General features: G+C 38.8%; 4 protein-coding genes across 4 annotated transcripts in view; 1 reads left to right on the forward strand and 3 right to left on the reverse strand.

The window, feature by feature from the left end:
* LOC129771193 (glucose-6-phosphate 1-dehydrogenase) overlaps positions 1 to 13564 on the reverse strand; it is a 42601-nt gene extending 29037 nt beyond the window's left edge. Inside the window, exon 1 of the mRNA XM_055774604.1 lies at positions 13425 to 13564. The gene's annotated coding sequence lies outside the window, so the exon portion shown is untranslated. The remainder of the gene's footprint in view (positions 1 to 13424) is intronic.
* Positions 3099 to 3659, forward strand: LOC129765830 (cuticle protein 7-like). The gene is made up of 2 exons (XM_055766266.1): positions 3099 to 3125; positions 3186 to 3659. The coding sequence occupies exons 1-2, from the start codon at positions 3117 to 3119 to the stop codon at positions 3657 to 3659; spliced, it is 483 nt and encodes a 160-aa protein (XP_055622241.1). The 5' UTR covers positions 3099 to 3116.
* Positions 13565 to 20028: 6464 nt separating the features above from the next.
* On the reverse strand, positions 20029 to 22584 carry LOC129767462 (glycosylphosphatidylinositol anchor attachment 1 protein). The gene is made up of 3 exons (XM_055768390.1): positions 20834 to 22584; positions 20611 to 20776; positions 20029 to 20552 (listed from the first exon to the last, which is right to left on the reverse strand). The coding sequence occupies exons 1-3, from the start codon at positions 22465 to 22467 to the stop codon at positions 20451 to 20453; spliced, it is 1902 nt and encodes a 633-aa protein (XP_055624365.1). The 5' UTR covers positions 22468 to 22584; the 3' UTR covers positions 20029 to 20450.
* A 2395-nt stretch (positions 22585 to 24979) lies between these two features.
* LOC129768888 (40S ribosomal protein S20) lies at positions 24980 to 26264 on the reverse strand. The gene is made up of 4 exons (XM_055770827.1): positions 26117 to 26264; positions 25804 to 25956; positions 25465 to 25554; positions 24980 to 25231 (listed from the first exon to the last, which is right to left on the reverse strand). The coding sequence occupies exons 1-4, from the start codon at positions 26117 to 26119 to the stop codon at positions 25115 to 25117; spliced, it is 363 nt and encodes a 120-aa protein (XP_055626802.1). The 5' UTR covers positions 26120 to 26264; the 3' UTR covers positions 24980 to 25114.
* Positions 26265 to 26998: the final 734 nt, after the last annotated feature.

Consider the following 26998-nt stretch of genomic DNA (forward strand, 5'->3'; position numbering starts at 1 on the left):
GGGTTTTTTGCATCGAATCGTTACTGGCGATGAGAAGTGGGTCCATTACGACAATCCTAAACGTCGAACAACGTATGGATACCCCGGCCATGCATCAACATCGACGGCCGTGCGGAATATTCACGGCCAGAAGTTATGCTGTCTATTTGGTGGGACCAGCTGGGTGTGGTGTACTATGAGCTGCTAAAACCGAACGAAACCATCACGGGAGGGCTTGACCAGTAGAACACAGTTATAATGAAAAATGCAAATCCAAAATGGCCGCCACAAGAAAATGGCGTCAGCAGTAACAAAATAACCAACTACTTTTTTAAACGGTTTCAGTCAACTTGACCTGTTTGTATGTCTGTAGGATTGTCTCACATAAAAAGAAATTTTTCACCGTTCCTTCTCACTAATTGATATGAAATTTGGAACACACCTTTATCTCTGCTGTCAAAATATTACTGCGTATTCCATTATCTTGAAAAATCAAATTTGACCGCCGCTATAAAATAGCATTGGTTTAGTCCTACGTCTGTCCGGTTATGTCTCCGACATTACCCACCCGTATTTTTAAAATTTAATGTCTATCGGAAAAATGACATACATTCTGTGAAATATATACCTGGGATTTGAGTCTATATTTTTATTTCCGCCTTCAAAATAGGTCCCTTCTGTAGCAATATGCCTTCTCCAACGAACAATTCAGTCATTGAAAATGTTTTTAATAGATGTTTTCAGGAAACGTTTTCAGCGAATTCGTTTTTTTATGTCTTTAATACTGCCAAAACGAGTCCCACGAAGCGGTGATTTGAGTTTCGGAAATAGGAAAATGCCACACGGGGTCATATCTGGAAAGTAAGGTGGTTGTTCAATCACATTCGTAACATTTTTGGTCAAAACTACGTTAACAATGATCGATTGAACATCTGGTGCATTGTCGTGGTGTAAAATTCAAGTGCTTCCACAAATTTGACAGTTTGCACCGAATATTCTCTTTCAAACGCAACATAACGCCAAGCTAATACTCTCTCATTGATATATTAGGCTGTCAAAAAAGTCCTGCGGTATTTCCGCGAGGTGCCGTTGTAAGTGCGTAGTTCTAGTTGTATTTATTGTATCGAGTCATACTATAGCTTGTTGGAAAGGCGCTATAATAAAGTCCTTGACAGTGTTTTGTTTGGTTAAGTCGTTCGTGAGTTATAGTGTCGCAAATATGGAGCAAAATAAAGAGAAAATCCGACATATTTTACAGTACTACTATGACAAAGGCAAAAATGCATCTCAAGCTGCCAATAAAATTTGTGCAGTTTATGGACCCGATACAGTTTCCATTTCCACCGCACAACGATGGTTTCAACGTTTTCGTTCTGGTGTAGAGGTCGTCGAAGATGCGCCACGCTCCGGAAGGCCTGTCGTCGAAAATTGCGACAAAGTCGCTGAATTAGCCGAGAAAAGACCGGAATAGTAGCAGCCGTAGCATCGGCCAAGAGCTGGGGATAAGTCATCAAACCGTTATTAACCATTTGAAGAAGCTTGGATTCACAAAGAAGCTCGATGTATGGGTGCCACACACGTTGACGCAAAAAACATCTTTGACCGTATCGACGCATGTGAATCGCTGTTGAATCGCAACAAAATCGACCCGTTTCTGAAGCGGATGGTGACTGGCGATGAAAAGTGGGTCACTTACGACAACGTGAAGCGCAAACGGTAGTGGTCGAAGTCCGCTGAAGCGGCTCAGACGGTGGCCAAGCCCTCATTAACGGCCAGGAAGGTTCTGCTGTGTGTTTGGTGGGATTGTCAAGGAATAATCTATTATGAGCTGCTTCCCTATGGCCAAACGCTCAATTCGGACCTGTACTACCAACAACTGGACCACTTGAAGGTAGCTCTCATGAAGAAGAGGCCATCTTTGATAAACAGAAGCCGCATTGTCTTCCATCAGGACAACGCCAGGCCACACACTTCTTTGGTGACGCGCCAGAAGCTCCGGGAGCTCGGATGGGAGGTTCTTTTGCATCCGCCGTATAGTCCGGACCTTGCACCAAGTGACTACCACCTGTTTTTGTCCATGGCGAACGAGCTAGGTAGTCAGAAGTTAGTCACAAAAGAGGCCTGTGAAAATTGGCTATCCGAGTTTTTTGCCAATAAGGAAGCGAGCTTCTATAACAGGGGTATTATGAAGTTGGCATCTCGTTGGGAACAAGTCATCGAACAAAACGGCGCATATTTTACTTAAAACAGATGATTGTAACTAATTTTATGAACAAATGAAAATTCAAAAAAAATACCGCAGGACTTTTTTGACAGCCTAATATATCAAGATATGATATGGATGTATGGATCTATAATATGGATATGGATATGGATCATATCAAAATCGCCGAGCCAAAAAAAGTTTATTTGTTCTTAGCGACGCTGACAGATCGCGCTTGAAATTGACATTAAGACCACTGGCAGCAATACCAAAATATAAATAAATAAAAAAAAACTAAATGTGAAATGTAGAAGAAAGATAGAAATATTTGTTGAAATTATTCAATGAATCGTTTTGATTTGTTAGAAAGTAATAGAAACAAAAAATCAACAGAGATGTATTATTTCGCTCATTCTTGCGCTTTCAAGCAATCAACAAAAAAACAAATTATGTTTCTATTTTCCGATCAACACCAATAAAAGCCGAGAAGAGACATAAACAGTAAGCGAGTGCAATATCATTGCATCGTCATTGCATATTGATCGAGATCAATATATCGAAAATATATCAGATAACTTTGATACGCCTATATAGCATAGATCAAACAAACCATAAAAACACTTGAATGAATCTTCCGTCCTGCTTCGCCACATCCAACTCGATCCGATCACCCTCGTGTGATTGCTTTATCTGTCTCACTTTTGGCTCAGAAATACACATTAGACACACATTCATGACCGCAAAAGCTACAACCAATTTTATTTCGAGCCGAACCATTTCATAACCGCTCCATAATGTCCAAATTGTTCGCAATATTTGGGTTGGTTAGTCGTCACTAATTGAGTTTTCGTTATACTTAGTCAGTATAAAAGATTGCTCAGGGCTCCGAACCATATCATTCGCTGGTGAGTATCAAGTTAGTCGCAGAGCAAATATGTTTAAGGTACTTTGTCAGAGGTTCAAAATTTCGGATGTCATGTTCTAAATCTAGTTTTTTCCTTAGGTTACCTGCATTCTGGCGTTCATCGCCGTATCATCCGTTCTCGGCTATAACCATCAGGAACATGGATTCCATGCGCAAACCAAACATACTGCTCCACATCACCATCATGCTGAGGCTAAACATCATCATCACGAGGATTATCATTCCCACCCAAAGTACAAGTTTGAGTACGGAGTGAGTGATGCCCACACGGGAGACCACAAAACTCATTGGGAACATCGTGACGGTGATGTCGTTAAGGGACAGTACTCACTGAAGGAAGCCGATGGCACGAAGCGTATCGTGGAATATACTGCCGATGCTCACCATGGATTCCAGGCGGTCGTGAAGAAGGTTGGACATGCGGATCACCATCACCATGAACACGATGCTCACGCCGAGGCGCATCATGCCCTACCGGTTGTCCATGATCATCACCACAAGCCAACCGGTGGTCACGGTCACAGTTACAGCCATCTAACCAAATATGAATAGGAATGAATGTGTCTGTGATAATTTTCCCATCAAAATCCCAAAGAAATAAATCCTTTTCCATTACCAAAATTACTGTCGCAATTATAATCGATTATTACGTACTGTTATTAAAATCAAAGGAATATAATTATAATCTATGCTAGCGTAGATGCATAAAATCACCATATAAGCAAGCAAATGCTCACATCATGCAGCATTGCATACACAGTTCATCCCACAAATGTAAACTTCAATTAAACCTCATCTGCATATCGCAACTTACTAACTACAAAGTTTCATTCAAATGCACGCCAGAAGGATATGCATTCGTTAACAGTGAAAAGTGATTCGTAGCATACAGGCTCCCGCGGAAAATGTAAGAATCCTGCCGCAGCCATTCAGACGGTGCATTTCAGTTTACAGCGAAAAGGTGGAGGGGAGGTATTATTATGCGAAAAAGTTGTTCTCGCGTTTTTCTGCAATTCCGCGGTATACGTAAGTTTTAATCTCCCACTCAAGTTTCCATATCTGTTGCTCGAAATTGCATCTTCGTTTTTTGATTACAATTCTCCATGCTTGATTGGACACATGATGCAGAAAATGCAGGTAAGTGCATCTGCATTCTAGTTAATCATATGCCGAACGAATGCGGGCAGGAAGGAAACTCAATACCAAGCGGTGCAATCAACGAGAAGATCTATGCGCGCATAATGTAAATGGAAAAAGGCTTACATTGATTCCGAAATTGAAGCAAATTGTTGATATGTTGGCGCAATACAATGAAACACAACAACAAACAACTCGCAATCAATGTAAAGTATGCAATAAAAAATAAACTAATTTCGGATGGCGATGAAAACAAAAATTACAAAAGATTTTTTCCTACATCCTACGTTTATGACAAAATGCTTCGACGAAATGCAGTTATAAGTGCACCCATGGTCGAGTGGTTAGTGTCACACATTATCATGCCGGGGGTACTAGTTCGATTCCCGGAATTTTTCGCCAAAGAAAATTCTTCCGATCTGCAATGGTACACAGGTATTCTAGAACTCACCACTCAGGATCAGGGTTGCCAATAATATTTTTCAAAAAAACTGGAAGATTGCTCTTAAAAAAACTGGATCCCGTGAAATAGTTTTACTTTAAGAAGTTCGGCTTTGATTTATCTAAAACCATTTTTTTATACTTATTCCAATATCCGAGAAATAGTATTCCCTTCAAAGCGTACAGTAGATAATAAAATAGCGAAATAAACCATGAATTAACCATTCGAGTAGATCAAAATAACGTTTTCCACAACTCGAACATTACTGTGAAAAAACATTTGAGGATCTTTTCTTCTAAAACTTTTAAAAAATATGGTTTTGTTTAGATAAAAAAAATCTCGTATTTTTTGCTCGACAATGAGATTAATTGATGTACACGGTTTCTGGTTATAGATTACTGCATCAAACCTAACCTGAATTTTCTGTTCTTTTCCTTCTCGAATTTTGACATTTCTGTAGTGTTTTTTGACCATCTTCGTAGCTATTTTTTCGCACTCACGAAGAATATGAAATAAAAAAACTTCACCTGCGAATGACGGATCTCTATAGTAGCAAGTCCGAAAAAGAACATCCCAAAGCCCATAAGGAGAAGTTGTAAGAACGGTTGTAAGTTGTGGCTACTACCTAGAGAAAGATAACTCTCCACCGTTGCGATTGAAGTTCGATGCAGAGTACGCACGATTGATAACTTTTTTTTACGCAATGTTAAGTTTATTCTGTACAAAAAAAATTACATAGTTAATTCATATCTAAATAAAATTCCATATTTGGCCCAAGCTGCCACAACTCGAGGGCACTCGCTTATTTATCGGAACATATCGCCGGTAATATTGGATTTAGAGAAGCTCTCGGTTACCTTCTCAGGTTATCAAAAAATAACTCCTCCGTCACGATGAGATTCCTATGAAGCGTACGCGCGAGAGTTTTCTCGGATTCTCAGGTTTCCAAAAGATAACTCTCCCCTTCCAGATTAGAGTTCGATATATTGCCGGTCCGATTAGTTTTAGAGTTCTTCTGATTATCTTTCCAGGTTTCCTAATAATAACTCTCCGCCGTCGCGAATGGAGTTCTATAAAGTGTATACGCTATGAATAACACTGGGATGATTGGTTTTCGAGAAGTTCTCTCAGTTACCTTCTCAGGTTTCCCACAGTTAATTTTCCAACGTTGAGATTGGATTTCGATGGGAAAAAATGCGATAAATAATGGAATGTATAGCCGATCCAAATAATTGTACAGGTTTTCCTTTTCAGGTTACTTAAAAATAATATTTCCTGCATATTGTAACACGTGAGATTTTCGGATTTTCATTTCGTCAAATGGTCGATTGATGTAAACGGAAGGAAGATTACTTGGTTTTCATATTTATTTATTTATTTTATTCACCATCTTCGACAACGTCGTACAGACTGTTTACTTATATAATAAATTAATTTAAATTTCTTATTCTAACACTAAATACATTTTTGGTCAAAGTAAAATCAAACTCCTCACAAACATCATTAAACGATCGCAAACACAAACAAAAACAATTATTAAAACCATAGATCGTTCTGTGAAAAGGTATTAAAAACAATGGAGAATTCCGAAATCGGCGAGGAGGAATATTCCACGGAACCTGCTGTAGCAGTTCGGGGCAATCCACGTTGTCTGTTATGAGGTCGAAGATGAAAAGTCGCTGTAGTTTCTTACGCCTGTCAGATAGGGATTCCAAATTGATCAGCTTGCAGCGGTCAGGATAGCTGGGAAGGTTGACTGGGTCATTCCATGGGAGCTGACGCAAGGCAAACCGCATGAAACCTCTCTGAATCCGCTCTATTGCAAGCATTTGCGTAACTTGGAATGGAGACCAAACCGGAGAAGCATATTCCAAAATACTGCGAACCAGTGAGCAGTACAGCGTTTTAAGGCAATACACATCGGTGAAACCTGAGGCATGACGACGAATAAAACCAAGTACAGTGTATGCTTTAGCGGTTGCGATACTTATGTGCTCTTTAAACTTCAATTTAGAGTCGATCGTTACTCCCAGATCACAAATCGAATTCACACGTTCCAGAGAATCCAATCCCATATAATAATGATGACTAATGAAGTTTTTGCAGCGAGTGTATGATATTGTTTTACATTTCTTACTGTTTACGCGCATACCGTTGTCACCGCACCAGATCAGTAGACGATTTATATCCTCTTGTATTGTGGCACAATCGCTGAGGGATGTAATCACGCGGAAAATTTTTAAATCATCGGCGAAACCAAGTTTGGATGACGAAAGCAACTTATACAGGTCGTTGATATATATGATGAATATCAATGGGCCCAGGACACTCCCTTGAGGCACACCAGATGGAATGTTGAATATCCTAGAGAGCACGGAATTCACCACGACGAAAGCCTTGCGGGCTGATAAATAAGAATGCAACCATTCAGTAATCCAATTCGGAAATCCTAAGTGATTCAATTTTTCAATGATGCGGTTATGCGGCACTGTATCGAAAGCTTTCGCGAAATCTACATATACCGAGTCCACTTGCTGCTTAGATTCTAACAGCCGTGATATTGCTGACACATAGCACATAAGATTTGTTGTTGTAGAACGTCGTTTCATGAAACCGTGTTGGCTGTTAGAGATCATCGGTGAAACAACTCTGTACAAAACTGCGTGAATCAGTTTTTCGAACACTTTACTTAGGCTGCATAGTATTGTAACACCACGGTAATTGGTGACACAACTGTAACTTCCGGATTTATGAATCGGTACTATGGATGCCATTTTCCATGCCAGTGGAAATACTTTGTCCTGAAGTGAGCGGTTAAAAATTGCAGCGATAGGCATCGAGAGTGAAGCGGCACAGTTCTTCAACAGCACAGGAGACAGATTATCTGTTCCGGGACCTTTCTTCGAATCGATGTCTTCGAGAGCTTTTCGAACATCGTCTTGAGAAAACTGGATGCGTGGAAGATGAATGTTGTGCGGAGTAACATACTCAAAGCAGTTTTGTCGTTGAACGGGTGACGCCTTACTGAACACGCTGTCAAAGAAAGTAGCGAAAAGATTGGCTGCTTCCGAATTTGAGCGAGATGTCATACCATACAAGTTTACATAGCCAGGGATGCTCTTGCCAGCTTTCAGGTGCTTGATGTAATCCCAGAAGCGAGAAGGATCCTGTTTGACGGTAGTCTGAATTCTATGCAAATAGTTTTCATGCGTTGCAGAAAGAATGACTTTATATTCCAATTCAATCTCGCGAAGTGTTGCTTTGTCTGCTACATTTTTTGTATGGAAATATCGGTTGCGTGCTTTTCGGAGATGGTTGCGAAGTTTCCGCAGCTCGGGAGTCCACCAAGATTTTTTGAAAACAGATACAGAAGCTCGTTTCTTTCGAGGTATGTGACGATTGATAACGTCATAAAGTAATTCGTAGAAAGCTGTTAACATCTGGTCTACTGTATCGCAATTCGGGAGTCTATTCCACTCGACACCGGTAAGAACGGAATTCAAAAAGTGAAAGTCACATATCGAATAGTCAAGTTTGGTACATCTATCCTGATCGTCCATTAATGTTTGTGCGTCATTCTCGTCAAGTAGTAATATGAAAGGTGCGTGGTGGTCATCGGGAGGCAACAATGGAGCTGGCGGTGTGATCACGTCAAGATACTCGGGAAGGTTGGTGAATACTATGTCAAGAAGTCTGGCATTTGCGTTGATAAAACGATTAATCTGCCTTAATCCATTCGCAAACATTGCTTCAATAAAATTTATCTCTGTTTCAGTCGACGCGTTTGAGGGAATGTAACCATTGATGTCCTCGTCGAGATGCCATCGTAGATTAGGTAGATTGAAATCACCGATCGACAAGATTAAGTCTGATTCCGAGAGACGATCAGCTACTGTTTGCACTGCACTTGCGTGAGCAGTATATAACTCGCTGCTAGAATTTGGTGGGAGATAGATGGCAACGACGTAGAGAAATCGAAGCTGAGATTTTATCCGAACTGCGATTTGTTCAAGTACTTCACTGTTGGTCATCGAAACAGGCTCACACACTAGATAGTTCTTGATAGCAATTAGAACCCCACCACCCCGCGAGTGACGACTGGTAAGATCATTACGATCACAGCGGAAGAAAGCGTTATCGGATGAGATTTCACTGCTATCGATGTCGTTCTTGAGCCATGTTTCCGTGAAAACAAGTACGTCATAATCGCAGCTGGATAACAGCAAGCGCAGTAGAGCGATTTTTGTACGCAGACCTCTGACGTTTTGGTAGTACACCGACAGTTGCATCTTTTCGGTCACCTCCACGTGAATAGCTTCATCATCTAACTGAATTTCCGCCGGAATACGTCGGCTGGAAGCGATCGACATTACTGAGGGAGAAGTGCTCCAAACACGTGTATACTTGCCTGCGGAGACATTTTGGAAGACCCCAACACTTTCCTCGATCTCAGGGTCGGGATGACTGGTGTACACCGGCAGAAATGGCTCGACTGAGATGAGGCGGTTTGGGGCTTCCATGAGACTAGCAGGCGTGCATCCCGACAGCGGCATAATGTTCGATCGTGGTAGTTGATGTTTGTGGGCCATTTCAATAGCCTCGTCTTTAGAATGAAATTCGGTTGGAGTATAGCGGCTAGAAACGACGGACGTTACTGGGCGAGAAGTGTTCCAAACATTTGAATACTTGCCTGAAATGACGTTTTGGAAGACCCCATTGCCATACTCAAACTCAGGACCAGGATGACTGTTGATTGCTGGCATAACTGGCTCGACTGAGATGAGGGGGTTTGAGGCTTCCATAAAACTGTCAGGCGTGCATCCCGGTGAAGTTGATCCAGTCATTATTCTCTCACAGTGACCTGCATTGATGATATAGTGTGTTCTATTACTGCGTCGTTTGTAGTACGATGAGCAATCACATCGTACTACAAACGACGCAGTAATAGAACACACTATATCATCAATGCAGGTCACTGTGAGAGAATAATGACTGGATGGTTTTTTTGCGGTTCCCAAAAATTTCCATTTATCCGGTTATCCGAGAACTCACGGAACAGAATCCCTTTAGGCCACGTCGAGGTGCAGAGCGCTTTCGTTTTTAGTTCTGAATCCATACCAACCTTGAACGAAACGAAGGACAACGTGCTAAGATCACGTTCTTTGACAACAAGTCTTACAACTTCGGTGTCGTCGTTGGCGTTGTTTTGCGAGGGCAGCAACTTGTTCGGCTGAAACATTCCGAGAAATCCTTGACACGTACAGCCAAAACTTTCTGTTGTTAGTTGATACAGTTGAGACGCCTAGTGTGGGAGATACAGAACTACTTGTTCCAGCTATCGAGGTTGTTTTCATCTGCGTACTTCCGTTGTTTGGACCAAACAGACGGCGACTTATTACAGAGGTAGGTCCAAATGCTGGACGATGTGTATTCTTTGGCGTGAGTGAGTTTGAATTAATAAGAGCAGTAAAATTTAGCTTGATTTCCGCCTTGAGCTCCGTCAAAATTTCAGATTTCAAACTTTCCACGATTTTATTGTGCTTTCCCAGCAAATCTTCCTGACCTGTTTCGTACGCAGAACGAACGGATCTTCGCAGACGCATGTCCTTCATGAGATTTGAGCAAGGTTGACACATCCAGAACAGTTGCTTGCTTTTCAATATTTCACCCATGTATTGGATATTGAGACCGCTGCATTTCGGATGGAAAACTGCATTACAAAATCCCTGACAAATTACTTGTTCATCGATAGCATCGGTGGCGCAGGCGTGACAAACAGAAGACATCGTGATGTGAAAGCACAATTCTATATATTAAACTCGATATCGAATTCGATATACTTTGAATTGAATCTGATTTATTCAAGACTCTGTCGGAGCATCAGAGCTTTGCTGTTTTTCTGATTCTGACTACTATGCAACGTTGCATGCAATGCGGTAGTGTGTACTCGCTTGCGGTTGGCGCTAGTGTGTAAAATTTGGTACGGGAGTGGAGATACAACAGTATCACAACAATAGAAACACAGAATAATCCACTTGAGTTTCCTTGCCAATGTTTGCACTGAATATTTGAGACTATAATAACAGTAGCACAAGCACTTAATTAGAATCTCGCACAAAACACAATTCGGAATACAATCAATATATTACACAATGAAATACGTCAAAGTAAAAAAAACGACTTCTATCTTCAACAGATGTCTATCACTATGATCTTCTTAGCTTTAGAATGTTTTGGAGCACCTATCACGTCTGATGCTAAGACGTTATATAAACTCAAAGCCAGCATAGCACGCGGGCTCTGTTATGGACATTAAAGATCAATTGGTCTGAAATTCAGAATGTTTTGGAGGACCTGGAACATATAATATTTATATAAACTCAAAGACATTGCTTGGTAAGGCACCCCACGCACTGCGTGCTAACCGTATGTTTCATGTTTCTTTGTTTTTAAGAGGCTTTAAACTTTGCAGTTCATTCGCCTCCAAATCTAACCGTATTGATTTTCGGATGTGTAAGCAGGAGAAAAATAACACTGAGAGTGCGTAAAAAAAGAAAAGATACACTTTGGATCGATCGAACGAAAAATGTCAAAAAAACTAAATTGGCCAAGAAATAGGAAGGGTGAGGGAGAATGTTAATGCATAATGAATATATTTTATAAAAACTTGGTAAAATGAAGCAACCATATAAAAAACTGTATAAAACTGGACAATGTTTTAAAAAACTGGAAGATTTAAGGGTTTAACTGTTTAACTGGATCGAGGAAAAAAGACTGGAAGTATCCAGTTTAAACAGGAACATTGGCAACGCTGCTCAGGATACGTGTAGGGTCTTGTTCCTCGAGTAAGAACTGCTGAACACAGAGAGTATGATGTGAGCGTATATGAAAAAAAAGAGAGGACGTAGAAGGTCAGAGAGTAGATAGAGGAAAGGGAGTTCAATGGTAGAAGGGATAGCGAGCGGACGGAAATATTTGATGTGCTGCACAATAAAGTCTGATATAAAACTAATTGCTGAAAATAAGTATTTTCATTGAAGTGTTGACCCGACAATACGTTCAAAGCGTGTTATTTGACATACGAAATTTCAACTAAGTACAAACGTTCGATGATAACTGGACCTGCTTTAACTCTGGACCAGAGTTGCCATAATAAAATATCTGCTTATGGTCAGAAAAAATTCTTCTATCTTAGTTTTTTCTCGAAAAATCAGTATTAAAATCTGTATCAAATTTATAAGTCCAATTTTAAAGCATAATTTTGGCTTAAGTACCATAGATTGGCATAATAATTATTGATTAGACGATGTTATCTGGTATCTACGTTAAACCAACAAGTATATACACTGTAGTAAAAATACAATGCTTTATTGAGGTGTAATTGAGATTTGTTCAGTGACCAGGGCATGCTAGTTTACATTGCGCAACGTAAATACATTCATTAATATTTGGTTGAGGAAAAAGTTATCCACTATTTTCTCGTTGGCTGGCTAATGCAATATTCTGAAGAATACCTAAATTATGGATGGATCAATATGATGACAGTAAACTCAAGCAATGATAAATGCAACATCTACTTGAGAATTAGAATGTTTTCATTCAAAAATGGTCGCGTAATATTGATCATACAATTTCAAGTTTAGACTCGTTGTAAAGGTGGCACTTCACACTAGAAAAAAAATATTTTATTGTGTTTTTGTTTGTTCCATTCAGTTGTGAGTTACAGGGTGTTATCAATGAAGATCAACAAAGGGAAAATTCGGTACATTTTACACTTTTTATTTTATAAATGAAATGCAAGTCAGACCGCTGAAATTGCGATTGATGTTTATGGTGCCGATACTGCAACAGTTAAATACGTGCAATTTAATTAATTTTCAATTTTTTTTAAATTTAAAAAAAAAATTTGAAAAATGTCAAAGCATAAAGCACTCAGAATTTGTCAATTTTTATGAAGCAACCGATAATTTTTTTTATTGCTAGGGTAAATGATGTTGGTTTGCCCAGTCGAAAATATGAGCTCAGTTCATCCACATTTTTGAATGCTCTAGTTCAGCGCACCAGTGTCAAATCATGTATTCAAAACTTCCAAACATATAAATAAAATTGTCTTTTTCATGATTTATAGGATATTTTTACGGATTCTATTGGTGTCAACGCGCCCCTCATTTGAGCTAACTTTTATCCAACCACCAGATGATTATTTGGTACGTAATCAGACTTTTTTGGATTATAACACTTACAAATATAGTAAACATCATGCTTGCACACCATTTGTATCAGATTTATATATCAAAATCATGTAATTAATGCATCTCGATGACCTCAATTCGGATCATGGTTTGTCCGATGCACTGATGTTGGTTTGTCCACATGGTTACTAGTTGTAAAGATTCAATTATCGATCTTCAAACTGTCACAATACCAAACACTCGTAGATGTAATGAAACAATTAAGCACTGTTACCATTTTGTGCATTACTTTCGAAACTTTCTCGTATATTCGGATGCTCTTCCAACCGGACTACCGCTCAAGGCAGCAAATTCAAACTGCAGCTGCACCAAAATTGTATCATCATGAATGTATCATTTTAAACAGGGAAGATGTGAAGTTGTATCATATGGATGCCACACTGTTTTTGTTAGAAATTCTTGAGATTCACGCACAATGTTGGAATGCAGATGGAAAGGTACAATTATACGGTACACAAACGAGGGAAAACATCCAAAACTAATCACCTGTTGTCCAAATACGTTGCTGCAGAAATCGTAAATATAAACTTCACACAGGAACTGGAGACTGAGACTGGAGACTGATAGAGTTTCGAAACTCGCAAGCAATAGATTCCAATAGTTCTGATTACGTTGTAGAATTCATATCTGCTGTAATCCATATCCATTCTACCCGTTCTGAGTTTATATTCAGTTGCTGTTTTACGATGTGTGTGTTTATAAACATATTGATGATTATTGCGGTTGATGAAGAGAATGTTAACTTGCTTGCATTATACATCCCGTCTCATATTACATTGCTTACGACATTCGCAGATGAAAAGTCGAGTTTGCTCGAAGATTCTGCTTCACTGAACAGTGCTTTTTATTATTATCTAGTTTACTGTTTTCGTTCATTATGGAGATATTCACCGGCAAAACTCAATCACTATTTTTTTTTGTGAGAAACGGAATTTGATTTCAATAATTAAAAATACTTTCGCTTTTGCTTTTTGCAAAACGCTTCAAGTCTGTTCCATTTAGAATTTGGCCGCATAAAATCTCCAATTTCGGCATGAGGAAATAGAGTACAAAATCGATAAAAATATATGTTTGTAGGTTTTTATTAAACTTTGAGGAAAAATACAAAAAAAATATTCTTCTGCTTTTCTGATGACAAACAATTCGCTGAATACCATTGTCAACCGTATCTGCCGTCTTTTTCCACCACTTTTCCATATCAGATGGTGTTTTGATTGTCTTGCCAAAGTTATTTAATTTACGCTTGACAATTGCTCAAAATGTTTCTATTAGGGTGCTCATACACTGTTTGACCGAAGCCAAATATTTGACTCTTTTTGACAGATAAAATTTGGTCAACGTGTACAGATCAAATATATTCTACACAAAACACGACAAGCAAATATTCAATTATTGGATGCCTAAAATATTTTTTCAGTCTGTTCTTCGAACCTGTCGGTACATGGTTAGGTTACCTTGAATATTTCAGTTGATTTTTTCCATGTTCGGTGTTTGATATTGTTTACTACTGTTGAAAATTGAAGAGTGGCGAACAAAATAGTGTTTGTACAAATATCAAATCAAACCTTATCTGTCAAAAAATATCAAATATTTGACCTCCGGGCAAACAGTGAACGGCCAAAAAATTTTTTTTGTTACGTCAAGCACATAGATGACCAAGTATTTTTTAAATTCTTTTTCAATAACTTTCTTCCAGTTCACTTCATTTAACTATGTAAATACCTTGTAATCTCTGGAATTAAATTAGATGTTGAGTATATTATTATTCAAGCTCCCACGTATTTCAGAACGCATATGAAATTGCAACCTAAGGACAAGAACGCATATGAAATTGCAGGGGCATGCTTGGGCATTAATTTGATGATGACTTCCTTCGTGTTAAATCACGTATATGTTTAAAATACAGAGAACGTTACGCTAACCACCCTGTTATAAGAATGACCAGGGTTGCCACATCCTGTAAAATTTTCTGAAAAATACTGTAACCTGTATTCTTAGCAAAAAATCTGTATGAAAAAACTAACGGAAAAAATGAAAAGGTTTATTTTCATTTTGAATTTATTGCTCTTATTTATGGCTTGCCTAAGTCGTATCAATACAACAAAATAAATAATTGAAAAGGATTCTCATAATAATTGTATGATATTTATACACGGTTTTGTTGAAATTTTCCTTCAATTTCATCCTTGACGCTCCTCTTTTATACTTATGACAGACATACAGCTGTACTACCGCTGTACTTCGAAAATTGTATGTCTGTCACCATGTAAAGCGCTAGAACCATGCAAGCAACTCAGTACAATCGCTGTACCTGTACCGACCTATTTTACCGCTGTACATGGCTACAGTTGTACTGTGCGCAGCGCCATAGACGGTTAGTGGTGGGTAGCATGAACAAATCGAATCAAAACACTTGGTAAACATTCTTTTTTAATGACTTTCTCTTGAGTTAATAACTTTGACTGGAAACTTGCTTGTTGTGTTTGAAAGTAAAGACGCTAAATAAAAACCTTTTTCATTGAAATATGTGGTGAAAATTGGAAAGATTCTGATTGTCAGTTTGACATACGGTACAATGTACAACCAAAGTATGTCTGTCATGGTACGATAGTACCTGTACAACGCTGTACTCTTACAACGCAAGTACAGCTGTATGTCTGTCTCTTGTATTAGACGATACATAGTTCTTTGCTTTCAAAATAGAGTCCATCATTGTGCAAGCCAGCCGATTTCAGAACTTTGTTTTGTTGGCACTGTGAAGTGAGAATATTCACTCAACACATGCTGATGAATGTGGATTTATCAAAAAGTATCCCAAAAACATCCTTAGCAGGAATGGAGAAGTGAGGTGACATTTCATATACATTTTTATAAATCAAGGTACATATCTGCATAACTGAAAAATAAAAAAATAAAAACAAAGTTTATTAGTAAGAAGGAAGTCAGAGAAAATGAACTGTAATTAATAACATTTGAATTTATTAATACTTGAAAAACTATCTTTAAATTCTGTATTTTTGCAGAAAATTTGTAATTTTCTATATACAGATTCTGTATCCGAAATTTGGCGTAAAATCTGTAAAATATTCTGAATATTTTACAGATTTATTATGTGAATATTCTGTATATGTGGCAATCCTGAGAATGACTTATGTCTTAGTAGAAAGTATTATTGCTGTACATTTTAAAAACTCATCAAGACAATGAATGTGCACAAGATCAAATTATTTTTGCTACATATATGAAGTCTGATACCAGAGAAGAATCGATCTTTTTTTCACCGAAAAAGCTATTCTAGCTCACTCAATTCACTGCATGGTTCATAGATAGCATTTAGTAGCAAAAAATCTGAGCCCTAGATTGCATCAGTCTTTACTATATGTTATGAGTGCTATTAAAAACCTTCGATGCAATTCTTTGAACACTCGATTATGAGAGAAATGACGAAATCTTTACTCGGTTACTTCTACACACTGGAATTCGCTGGCCATCAAGAGTCTCTTGCATAGTGGGATTTTCAGCTTTTTTGAATTTGTGTTTCAGCTGCAGGGTGACGATTTCAACTTGATTGAAATAATATCAATAATATTGGCCCTTCTGACAAAACTTTCAAAACAAAGTTTAAGCAAAAGAGAATATTCACAGTGTTTCGCATTTGTCAAGCTTCAGCTTCAATACCATGTTATATTATTATATATCACTCACTTGGTCGCATTACACAAGGATTTTACTAAAATGTTTTCAGATCATCAAAATTCCTCAATGGATAATAAATCAGTACCAAATCATGGAATGAGCCAAAGTGATAATGCAAGAAAAGTTGATTATCATCAGCACAGATGAGGCAGGAGTACAACTAATGTTGTCATATATTCTAGTTAAAACGAAACATTGAAAAACAGTATCCTGCGATGTGAGACATTACTGAAAATTATCTTCTCGTTTTTCCATCATCATACTTTGACGAAAAAGGCTTCATTATGGTTACAAACAACGCGAATCCGAAGGAACCATTTGAAAATCAACGAACGCGGAGATTTAAGGCTTTAACTAACCAATATTTAACCGCATTTTGATATTTTGGTAGTTGTGGATAGATTGGTTTGCGATTTGGATGATTTTATAGTTTGTGAGTAATTTATATTAATATTTATTTATTACACTTGATATTTACTAAATTTTATCTCAATTTATTTTGTTGAATATGATTGAGAAATTTTTTTCTTTACTATAGTGATTTTCAACATTTTTGGCTGATTTGTCACATTACTTCCATTTTTTAGAAAAATGTTTGGAGTGTGAATTGAACTCGTGACCTTTCGCGTGATAGGTGCGGATGTTACCACTACGCCAGATCGCCTCCGTGAAAAAATAATGTCATGTTTATTCATTTACCCACTGCAATGTTTTCAAATTGATAATTATTCAGTAAGAAAAAAAAACTAGGGATAGAATTTTCAAAGAAATTTGGCTATGGGGGTCTAAGGTATGACTTAGTTCTGGAAAAGGGGTCTCTTGCCCAAAACAGTTTGAGAACCCCTGATGTAAACGAATGTAAACGGAAGGAATTTTACTTGGTTTTTTACATTCATATCAATTAAAGTCAATAGAGCACATTGACCCTATGAACATCTGAGCTTTAGAATGATTTGGAATGACGTCTGATGTTTATAAAAATTTAAAGCCTGCATAGCAAATACACCTTGGATCGATCGGAAAAATAATATCAACAAACAAAATTGGTCAAGGAATAAGAAGAGTGAGAGAGGGATGATTTTTATACATCGTGAATTTATTTTACAAAAACTGGATAAAACTGGACAATATTTTAAAAAACTGGAAGTTTTTAAGGTTTAACTGTTTGATTGGATCGAGGAAAAAAAACTGGAAGAATCCAGTTTAAACTGGAACATTGGCAACGCTGGGTGGATACACATTTTCTAACAAAAATTAATATGAAAAAATTAAACTGATTATAACAAAATTCTTCTCGGTAGTAGTGTTGTGATCGACGGCGACGAGTTCGAGGTGCTAGAAGAATTTGTCGACCTTGGCTCGTTGATAACAACTGGCAACAACAACAGCCTTCAAATTCGAAGAAGCATAGTGTACGGCAAGACGGGTCTATGGTACAGGTGAGGCCGTTTCGTCACTAAGTTGGTTAGGGGAGCGGTATATGAAAACAGTACGGAAGAAAGCAGAAGGGGAATTATTTCCTTGAAGCGTGAAAGAGACAGACAGATCACGAGCGAGCTCCGGCACAAGCGTATTGTGTTTTGTTTACAAACAAAACACAGTAGATTTCCAAGATGGCTGAAGAGTGGTTTTAGCAAGTTGGCCCACCTTAGGATATACTTCTACGCGCCTTGGTGTACGGAAGCCGTGCCTACTATGGGCTCCTCAAATCCTTAAGGTCCAACAAACTCCGACACCGTACGAAGTACATCATTTTCAAATCCCAGATTCGACCGATTGTTGACTATGGGCAAGAAGCATGGACGATTTTCGAAGAGGACTCATAAGCACTTAGTGTTTTCGAACGACGAGTGCTTAGAACAATATACGGTGGTGTACAGGAAAACGAAGTATGGAGAAGAACAATGAACCACGAACTGGCGCAACTCTAGGGCGAACCCAGCATTCAGAAAGTCGCCAAGGCTGGACGAGTGCGATGGGCAGGGCAGGTTGCAAGATTGCCGGACAGCAACCCTGCAAAGATGGTGTTCGCATTGAATCCGGTACGAGCGAGATGGTAGGACCAGATGGAACAGGGCTTGGCAAGAATCGGTACAGCCGGGAGTTGGTGAACTGCAGCAACGGACCGGGATCATTGGCGGAACAATGTTGGAAATAAGATCTTATCTCGTCATGGGATGTAGCATCATCTATATATATAAAAATCTCGTTAACATTAGACCAACGAGACCCCGTCACAGATATTTAATTCATTATGAACATCGTTTCTCATTTTGATTTAATATTTATGAACATGCGACGAAACAGAGGGCGCGCTCGAAGGATTTTTATGTTTATCATATGGTGATTTGACATGGTCATGAAACGCCAATTCAAGATATCGTAAGCTATGCCAACAATTTATGGTCGACATATACGCGAAGGTAGAGATTGAACGACTGCAATTCTTACTACACAATCAACAAAAGCGGTGCGAGGAATAATACATTCACTTGCGAGACACTATCATGAGCAACGCCGACACAGCTTTAGTTATAGCTAGACCAAAGCGCAATGCATTGTCATTATATTGCACATGTGTTCAAACACAAAATGAAGTTCGATCGTATTCGTCCCCACATATTGTTAGTTGTATTCTGTTGAATGGAAAAAGCGCAATTTTGCATTCTGTTCAAGCTCAAGTCCAATCGAGTTGAGCAAATGTGACAACCTTGCCACGCAATTCGACGTAAGCAACATTGGTCTCCATGTTCCATTTCTATGAAGCAAAAATAGTAATGGTTTTTCGGGTGGAATAAACACGCAAAATTTAGCATTCAAACACATTCAAAACAAATTTAGCAACCATACGAAATCGAATAATAATTTTCATTCAAATTTCAACAATTTAGAATTATTTCCGGAATTATGCCGATCAGATAGAGTAAATTGAACCACAAATACGGATGACTTATTTTGACCATTGTTTCGCGACAAGGCGAACGAATTTAAGAGTGTAAAAGTTGATTTCGATCGAATTGTAAAATCCGATCACTCATATGCATATATGAATATTGAGTTCTACAAATCGGTGAAGAGTAATAAAAACATCCATGAATAAAGGAAGCAATATGGCTGTGTTTCAAACTTAGATTACGGATGTGAATACTCCTCGATTGAATGACAACGATAAAATAACGCGATTCCAAACAGGCCGATTAATCAGCTCCATTGAAGTTAGCTGGCGTATCGCTGTTTTCCAATTTATGAACGAGACCAAGCTGTTATAAACTAAGCTATGTTGAAAATCACATGCACGAATTGTCTAACAAGGAGACAACAATAAATATTGATTTTCTATATTTCATTTTTTCTACTTTACGACAAAATTCAAATCATTGAATTCGTTTTTTATCGGTCACATTCGATTTATTTTAAAGATCGTTAAAATATTCAAACACACTTACAATACATTAGTGTGTTTTATTCAACACCCAAAATATTCACTAGAAATAATTTATTTGGCAGAACAACGTTTGCCTGGTCAGCTAGTTGTAAATAAATCAATAAAAAGTATTTTGACTGCCCAGATGTTTGAACTCCAAGCTGCATCAGGTACATATGGGTAAAAAAATACAATAGGCTGCGATATTTTGTACAAATGGAAGGTTCAACGAGCTATGTAACAGGTCAGTAGGAACGATACGGATGCGAAAAACAGAAGGCACAGTGAAAAACAAACTTTTGTCACTTATTGAAATCTTAATTAATTTCTATTCACTAATTAGTCGAATATTTGGTATGAACTGGAATGATTACAGGGGCCTAATTAGCTGTCTACTTTTTCGGGACTCTCGAGGTAAACATCGTACACCACAATAGTGTCCACGTTGGCAGAAATATGAGCGCCACCAGGTTAAACAACCAGTTTCCGTAAATCTGAGAAGAACAATGAAAATTGAAAATCATTTCAAAGCAATTTCATTCAGTGTTTTACCATCGAATCTACCACAGAATACGTGATTGCATCCATAGTCGCTGGGAGAGCTTTCTTCAGCAATTCCTTAATGACCAACTCCGGAAAGAGATTAAGGGTAACGCCGAATAACACCAGATAGATGAACACAAGCGGATGCAAGCAAACACAGAAGAAACGAGATAATCTGAAAGAAGAATAACACTATGAAAAATATATCCGCAGCTATCAAATATGATTTTACCCTTTCAGGAAACCACTTTTCCGTGGTTGCAATAGCAAAACGACTGGAACAGTAACCACCGAAAGAATCAATCCAAGTGAAAAGTTCAACATTCCAACAGCGAGAAGTACAGTACCCAATTCAAGCAAAATGGCAATTTGCAGAACTTCTGAGTTGAAATCATCCAGCGTTACGAAAGCTGGTAGTATCAACACGAGAAGCGAGACACAAACCATCACTGTGAACAGGCTGAATTGTGTCGATAGATTAGCATCGTGGAGATAGCTGTTCAGTTCAGAATTGAACGGCAACGAAGTGGTCAGTGCTCCAATCGAATGAGCTAACAATATTAGAAACCCAACTTGAACAAAATTGAATTGTGCCAGAGCTCCCGCGTCGTCGGAATCCTCTTCCTCTTCCGCGGGTGGTTCCAAATCGTCAGAATAGTACAAGGAGAGATAGTGAATGAACGATTTGATGAGCAATGCACCTGCCATAAGACCCAGACTTGGCATATAGTCACCGATGGATACAAACCGATCATGCGTCACCAACAGATAAAAGAAATAACTTTGATGAAACCGCTCCAAAAGATTGTTCAAACTTCTGCTTATCCCTTCGACGATTTTCAGCAAAGCACCAACTCCAGGTGATCCTCTCTTCGATCCCGGTTGTTTCACACATTCCAACGTCAGCGCTTCTATCCCGTACCGATGAAACAGTCCATGATTCCCGGTCGGAACTCCCGTCGATTGACTGAACACCATTGCCAGGAGATTTTCAAACTTCTCACAATACTCGTAAGGCTTCCGCTTCTTCGTTGCAGACAACCGATACGCAGCTGGGATTCCATTCTTCTGCGACAGTTTCTGTGCTAAGTTATGCAAATCCAGATTTGGCAACTGACCGTTCAATCCTTCTAGCTTCAAATTGATGTGATCTACATCAAAATCTTGCACCTCCAAGTTAATTGCAGCTTGAATCGCGCCAGCTCTGGCATTCAAGGAGCCTGCATTTAGCACACGATCACTCTCCGACCCATGATAGGCTTCCAGCCAAGCCTGCATCCCTAGCTGCTCCTGTTCCGTGATCAAAAATATAATGTCCTTCGCCCAGTACTTCTGTCGGCGTGCAAAATCAGCAAAAGCCAAAATCAAAGGAATCCCTGCAGAAACATCCGTATGAACGGATTCCGGTGTCCGATAGGGTACCGAAATGACAAACGATTCCGTCGATCCGATTCTTGGCGCGCGCAGTATTCCGTACACATTCTTACCAGAGAAAACCTTTCCTCCTCCTAGGGGATAGTTCAACGTAAAATTATGACTGTGAGTCTCCAGACCAATCTTTCTCATCTTAGCTAGCAGCCACGCATACGGCATGTCCTTGCGGTGATTCTCTCGCTCACGTTCCAACTCGCCGGCATAGCTCTTCGCGAGAGCAACTGTGTCCATTTTCAACTCTGAATACACGAGCCCCGGTAGAAGGGCATTCTCCGAGAAGTATGTCCCGGAGTTGAAATTCGGGTCTGGGAGCAGAAAAAAGTAGCCCACACCAAGCAGATACAGAGCCAAGCAAATCAGCGTATTGTTGCGAATCAAAGCCTTGCAGTATCTGGCCTTCTGAGAGATCGAAGGATTCGTCAGGAGACCCATGGCGATGTGTATGCACGGGCTCACTGGACTAGAATTTCACTATTCAATCTAAAACGGTGAATAAATAAAAGTTCTCTGGTTTACGCTGAATTCATTATTTACAAATCCCACCGGGAAGTAAATGTCAGATTCATAATACTGGCAACACTAGAAAACAAGAAGTGAAAGTCGACTAAAGCTACGTTAACATTTTTTTTTCGTCGGAGGAACAACGAATGACTGGAAGAAATCAATTTAATTAGAAATAAGGTCTTAAAGATGCGATAGATAGATATAGATGCACAGACCGTTTTTATACAGAAAATGTTATACCGATTATTCCATGGCTCGCAATAATAATAGAAAGTAGTAGAAAATCTGATTTCGGATAAATCGAATTTTAAAAATCGAATTCCAGCGTTTTTTACCGCCTAAAAATATGAGGATTCTTCGTGTAAACATGATCTCTTGCATAGTCACGCATGAAACGACGCACAATCGCCTGATCTCAACGATCAATACGCCAGTAACCAAATTTATTCAACAATTCTTGTGACTTAATCACACAATTTAGTCTACGGCCAAAACAGCTGCCTCCTCATTAATTATCCGCATGCTTCGTTACAATGTATAAAACTAAAAAAAAAAACGATACCAAGTATCAGAGTAACTATTAACTATTAAAGTAATTTCTCACAAAAGTAATTGACTTTCGTGGTACATATTTTACAGTAGCGTAGTATACGAGGGCGAGGAGGCGATCATACAATTTCAAGGCTAAAAAACTAAGAAACATTTTTTTGTTGTTTTTTGTTTGTTCCATTCAGTAGTGAGTTACAAGGTGTTAACAAAGAGAAAATTCGATACATTTTACACTTTTTCTGTCATAAAAGCGGGAATGCAAGCTAGGCCACTGAAATTGTTCCATCAGCAAGGCCACACAACCCCGGGAGCTTAATTGGGATGTTTTAATGCATCCACCATATAGTCCGGACCTGGTACCAAGCGATTACCACCTTTTTCTCGCATTGTAAAACTTCCTGAGTGATAAGAAGTTTGGATCAAGAGAAGAATGTAAAAATCTATTGCTAGATTTTCTCTCCAACATAGACCAAGACTTCTATGAGAGAGGCATTATGAAGCTACCTTTAGAAAAATATTTTGAATATCACCCAAAAATAATGGATTACTTTTTCCCCAAACTATATTTTTTTTCAAAAAAACATTTCAAGATTTTGAATGAACTGATTTTATTTAGAAACAATAGTGGAAGCTGAACATCGATATCGTCTGGACAAAGACCACGTAGACTGCTTTAAATTACCCTAACATCATCGCTAACCTGCTTAAACATTTTTGAGTCTAATTTACATCGAGTAGTTATCATTCATTCATTTTGAGGCAAACTATGACTCAGATCTGCAATCAAAAAAATCTCCCATCTGAGGTCTAGGTAGTGACTTGGTAGCCGGCCACCGGATATCCGGCTATCCGACTTCGAAGCCGGATATTTGGCCAAACCACTATCACTAAAAATTACCAACGGTTTCAGCACAGTCGCGGAGGAGTGTCATCTCGATAAAAAAAATTTTGTCAAAAATCGGCACTCAAGTGCCTCGAAGGAAACTATGTTGAGGAATAAATACAGCTTTGCCCAAAAAACAATTGTTTTCATGTAAAAACCCGGGACTTTTCAGCCCATGTAGTATATACGGCACTAACTGTAGAAAAACAAATATTTGTTTCTGGGATGCCAGATATTTTTTCTAAATATATGCGATAAAAAAAATCTGGAATATCTGTAAACGTGTGCTAATCTGTACAAAATACAGAACAGCTGCACTCCTCATTCGAAACCAATGATGTTTTATCCCGTTTTGCCACTATTTTTAAATCAAGGAATGAAAGTTTGTGACAAAAGTAAAAAGTTTAAAGTTTGCAGACATATCTGCGTATGTGAAACCGTTGTTTTTATTTGACAACCAGAGAAATGAACACCTGGACACATGCAGTGCATTCTGTCACTAACTATAAAATTAACATCTCACCGTATCCGGTACGACTGTCGGAATAGAGCGAGAAAAATTGCGTGATGGTAATGTGACCGTGGCGTAGTCAGAATACCGTCACGTTGTTCAACGACTCTCGAAATAATCCCCGTTGACAATACCAGTTTGTTTGAAAAGTCTAATCACCATTAACCCCGAAATTATCCTATTCGGACAAAACAAAATAATACATTTTGCAGGCTGAAGTAAGAACGCAAGCAAGAATACGACGCACGCTGATTGTGAAATAGCCTTCAGCCGATATACACAGACTAAATACAGAATCCATCTCCTCAACCGCGAAATGTTTACCTCAGAGAGCAACTGCATATCGATCAACTATTAGAATTTCACAAAACATGTTCTTGTATTCCTCCCATTATGACTCGAAAATTTATCAACATATGAAAAATCTCAAAGCATACATCATTTTCAAGATTTGTTAAAGTTAGCTGAGCAGTATTTCTTTCATAAAATAAAAAGGGTTATTTTCACGATCAATCATCTTTTATTTGGGAACTTTAAACAAAATTAAAGTTCAATATGTGACGTTAGCCGATGTTTGACGCTGGGAAAAGTTCCATCAATGACCTCATCCATTCGACTAATGCCGAATTCATTTAAGGGTCGGCGATGGTAACTTCAACTTCTACACCGGGTTCGATATTGATCGAAGTGATCTGCTTCACGATCTCGGATGGTGAGTGCAGATCGATGATACGCTTGTGCAGACGCATCTGGAAGAAAGAAAACAAGGCGTAGAACATTAAATCATTGTCTAATTTGTGTATGCTTAAGATTTGTCTGAACCATTAGAGACTTGAAAAGATTTCTAGACATCAATCAAGCACTATGACGAGGACCATATTGATCTCGGCGCGACTTTTACTCATTCATGCCAAGGGATAGGACATAAATATACGATATACAGTCTGCCTGAAAGTTTATCGTGGAACGGCGGAATAATTACCTGGAAGCGATCCCAAGTCTTGGAACCCTCACCGCAAGGTGTCTTACGGGTAGTGATACGAAGGATCTTGGTTGGCATTCGCACTGGGCCCTGAAAAATACATACATTGGTTAGTTCTGTGCATTCAAATTTTAACGATTACAATAGCTGGGTGTTATTAATGTTCAATTTCTACGAACTCCATATAATCACACAAGATTCAATGCAGCAATTTCGTCGAAGTTATCCAATTTTAATTTAGCATCTACTTAACTAGGGCAAAAGACAGTTTTAAAGCATCCTTAGCCCCCCAGGTAGATGCGAGAACTATTGGTGCACAACAGAAATAAGTATACACACCTTCACCCTCAGCTTCTGCTTCTTGGCTCCGCTGATGAGATCAGCGCAAACCTTCTCCAAGCTTCGGACATTGCGCGAGGTCAATGTAATACGGATGCGATGCACAGTCGCAACCTCGGCAACGGGCTTTTCAATGTCTTTTCCAGTGGCGGCCTGAAACGGATATATATGATTTGAATGGATACTTAACAGAAATTCACGTGCAACTAGGACGCGTTGGAAACATAACCTATAACACAAAATGTGTTCTATAACCACAAGCTCATGGAATATAGACTTACACTTGCATTCTAACGTTTACAAAATGTATTACCATTGTTATTTATTGTACTATTCACGTCCTGGTCGAGTTAATCGAATAGTTAACGATCAGCGCTGAACCAGCGAGAACTTTACTCTTCGAGAGTTGAAAACAGAAGGCCGAAAAAAGAAACGCATAGTTCCACGCTGACATGCGGCAACCAATGTTTGAGAGAAAAGGTGTGTAAAAATTTTACCGCAGAGTGTAAACGCTCTCCTCGTGTTGGATGAATCTTTAACCAAGGCGCGTAGAAGTATATCCTAAGGTGGGCCAACTTGCTAAAACCACTCTTCAGCCATCTTGGAAGTATACTGTGTTTTGTTTGTAAACAAAACACAATACGCTAGTGCCGAAGTTCGCTCCTGATCAGTCTGTCTCTTTCACGCTTCAAGGAAATAATTCCCCTTCTGCTTTCTTCCGTACTGTTTTCATATACCGCTCCCCTAACCAACTTAGTGACGAAACGGCCTCACCTAGTACGATAGACCCGTCTTGTCTTTAACGCTTTAACCCTTTCGCGTACAACATCGAGTTTCACCCGTAATGCACTTGCATAACATAGGGCGCTAAAACGCTCAGCCGAGTAGTGTAAACATTTGATGTGTGACGTATTAAATAATACACTAAGGGGTTATGAAAGCAAGAATCTCAATATTTCCTCGTTGTTATCCAATCGAGGATTATGCACATCGATGTTCTGAATTTAAAACAGAGCTATATTGCTTCCTTAAGTCATATACTTGCGAATGTATTGATTGTTCTCCATCGATCTGCAGAACTCAACATTAATATGATCATTGTACATATTCCATCTGCCTTGCCAGGCGATATAGGTTTCAGATCGACGCATGAGTCATTCTTGTGGTAACAGTATCGAACAGTCATTCTTGTTCC

This window comes from Toxorhynchites rutilus, chromosome 2, assembly GCF_029784135.1.
Source record: "Toxorhynchites rutilus septentrionalis strain SRP chromosome 2, ASM2978413v1, whole genome shotgun sequence".
Taxonomy (NCBI): Eukaryota; Metazoa; Arthropoda; class Insecta; order Diptera; family Culicidae; genus Toxorhynchites; species Toxorhynchites rutilus.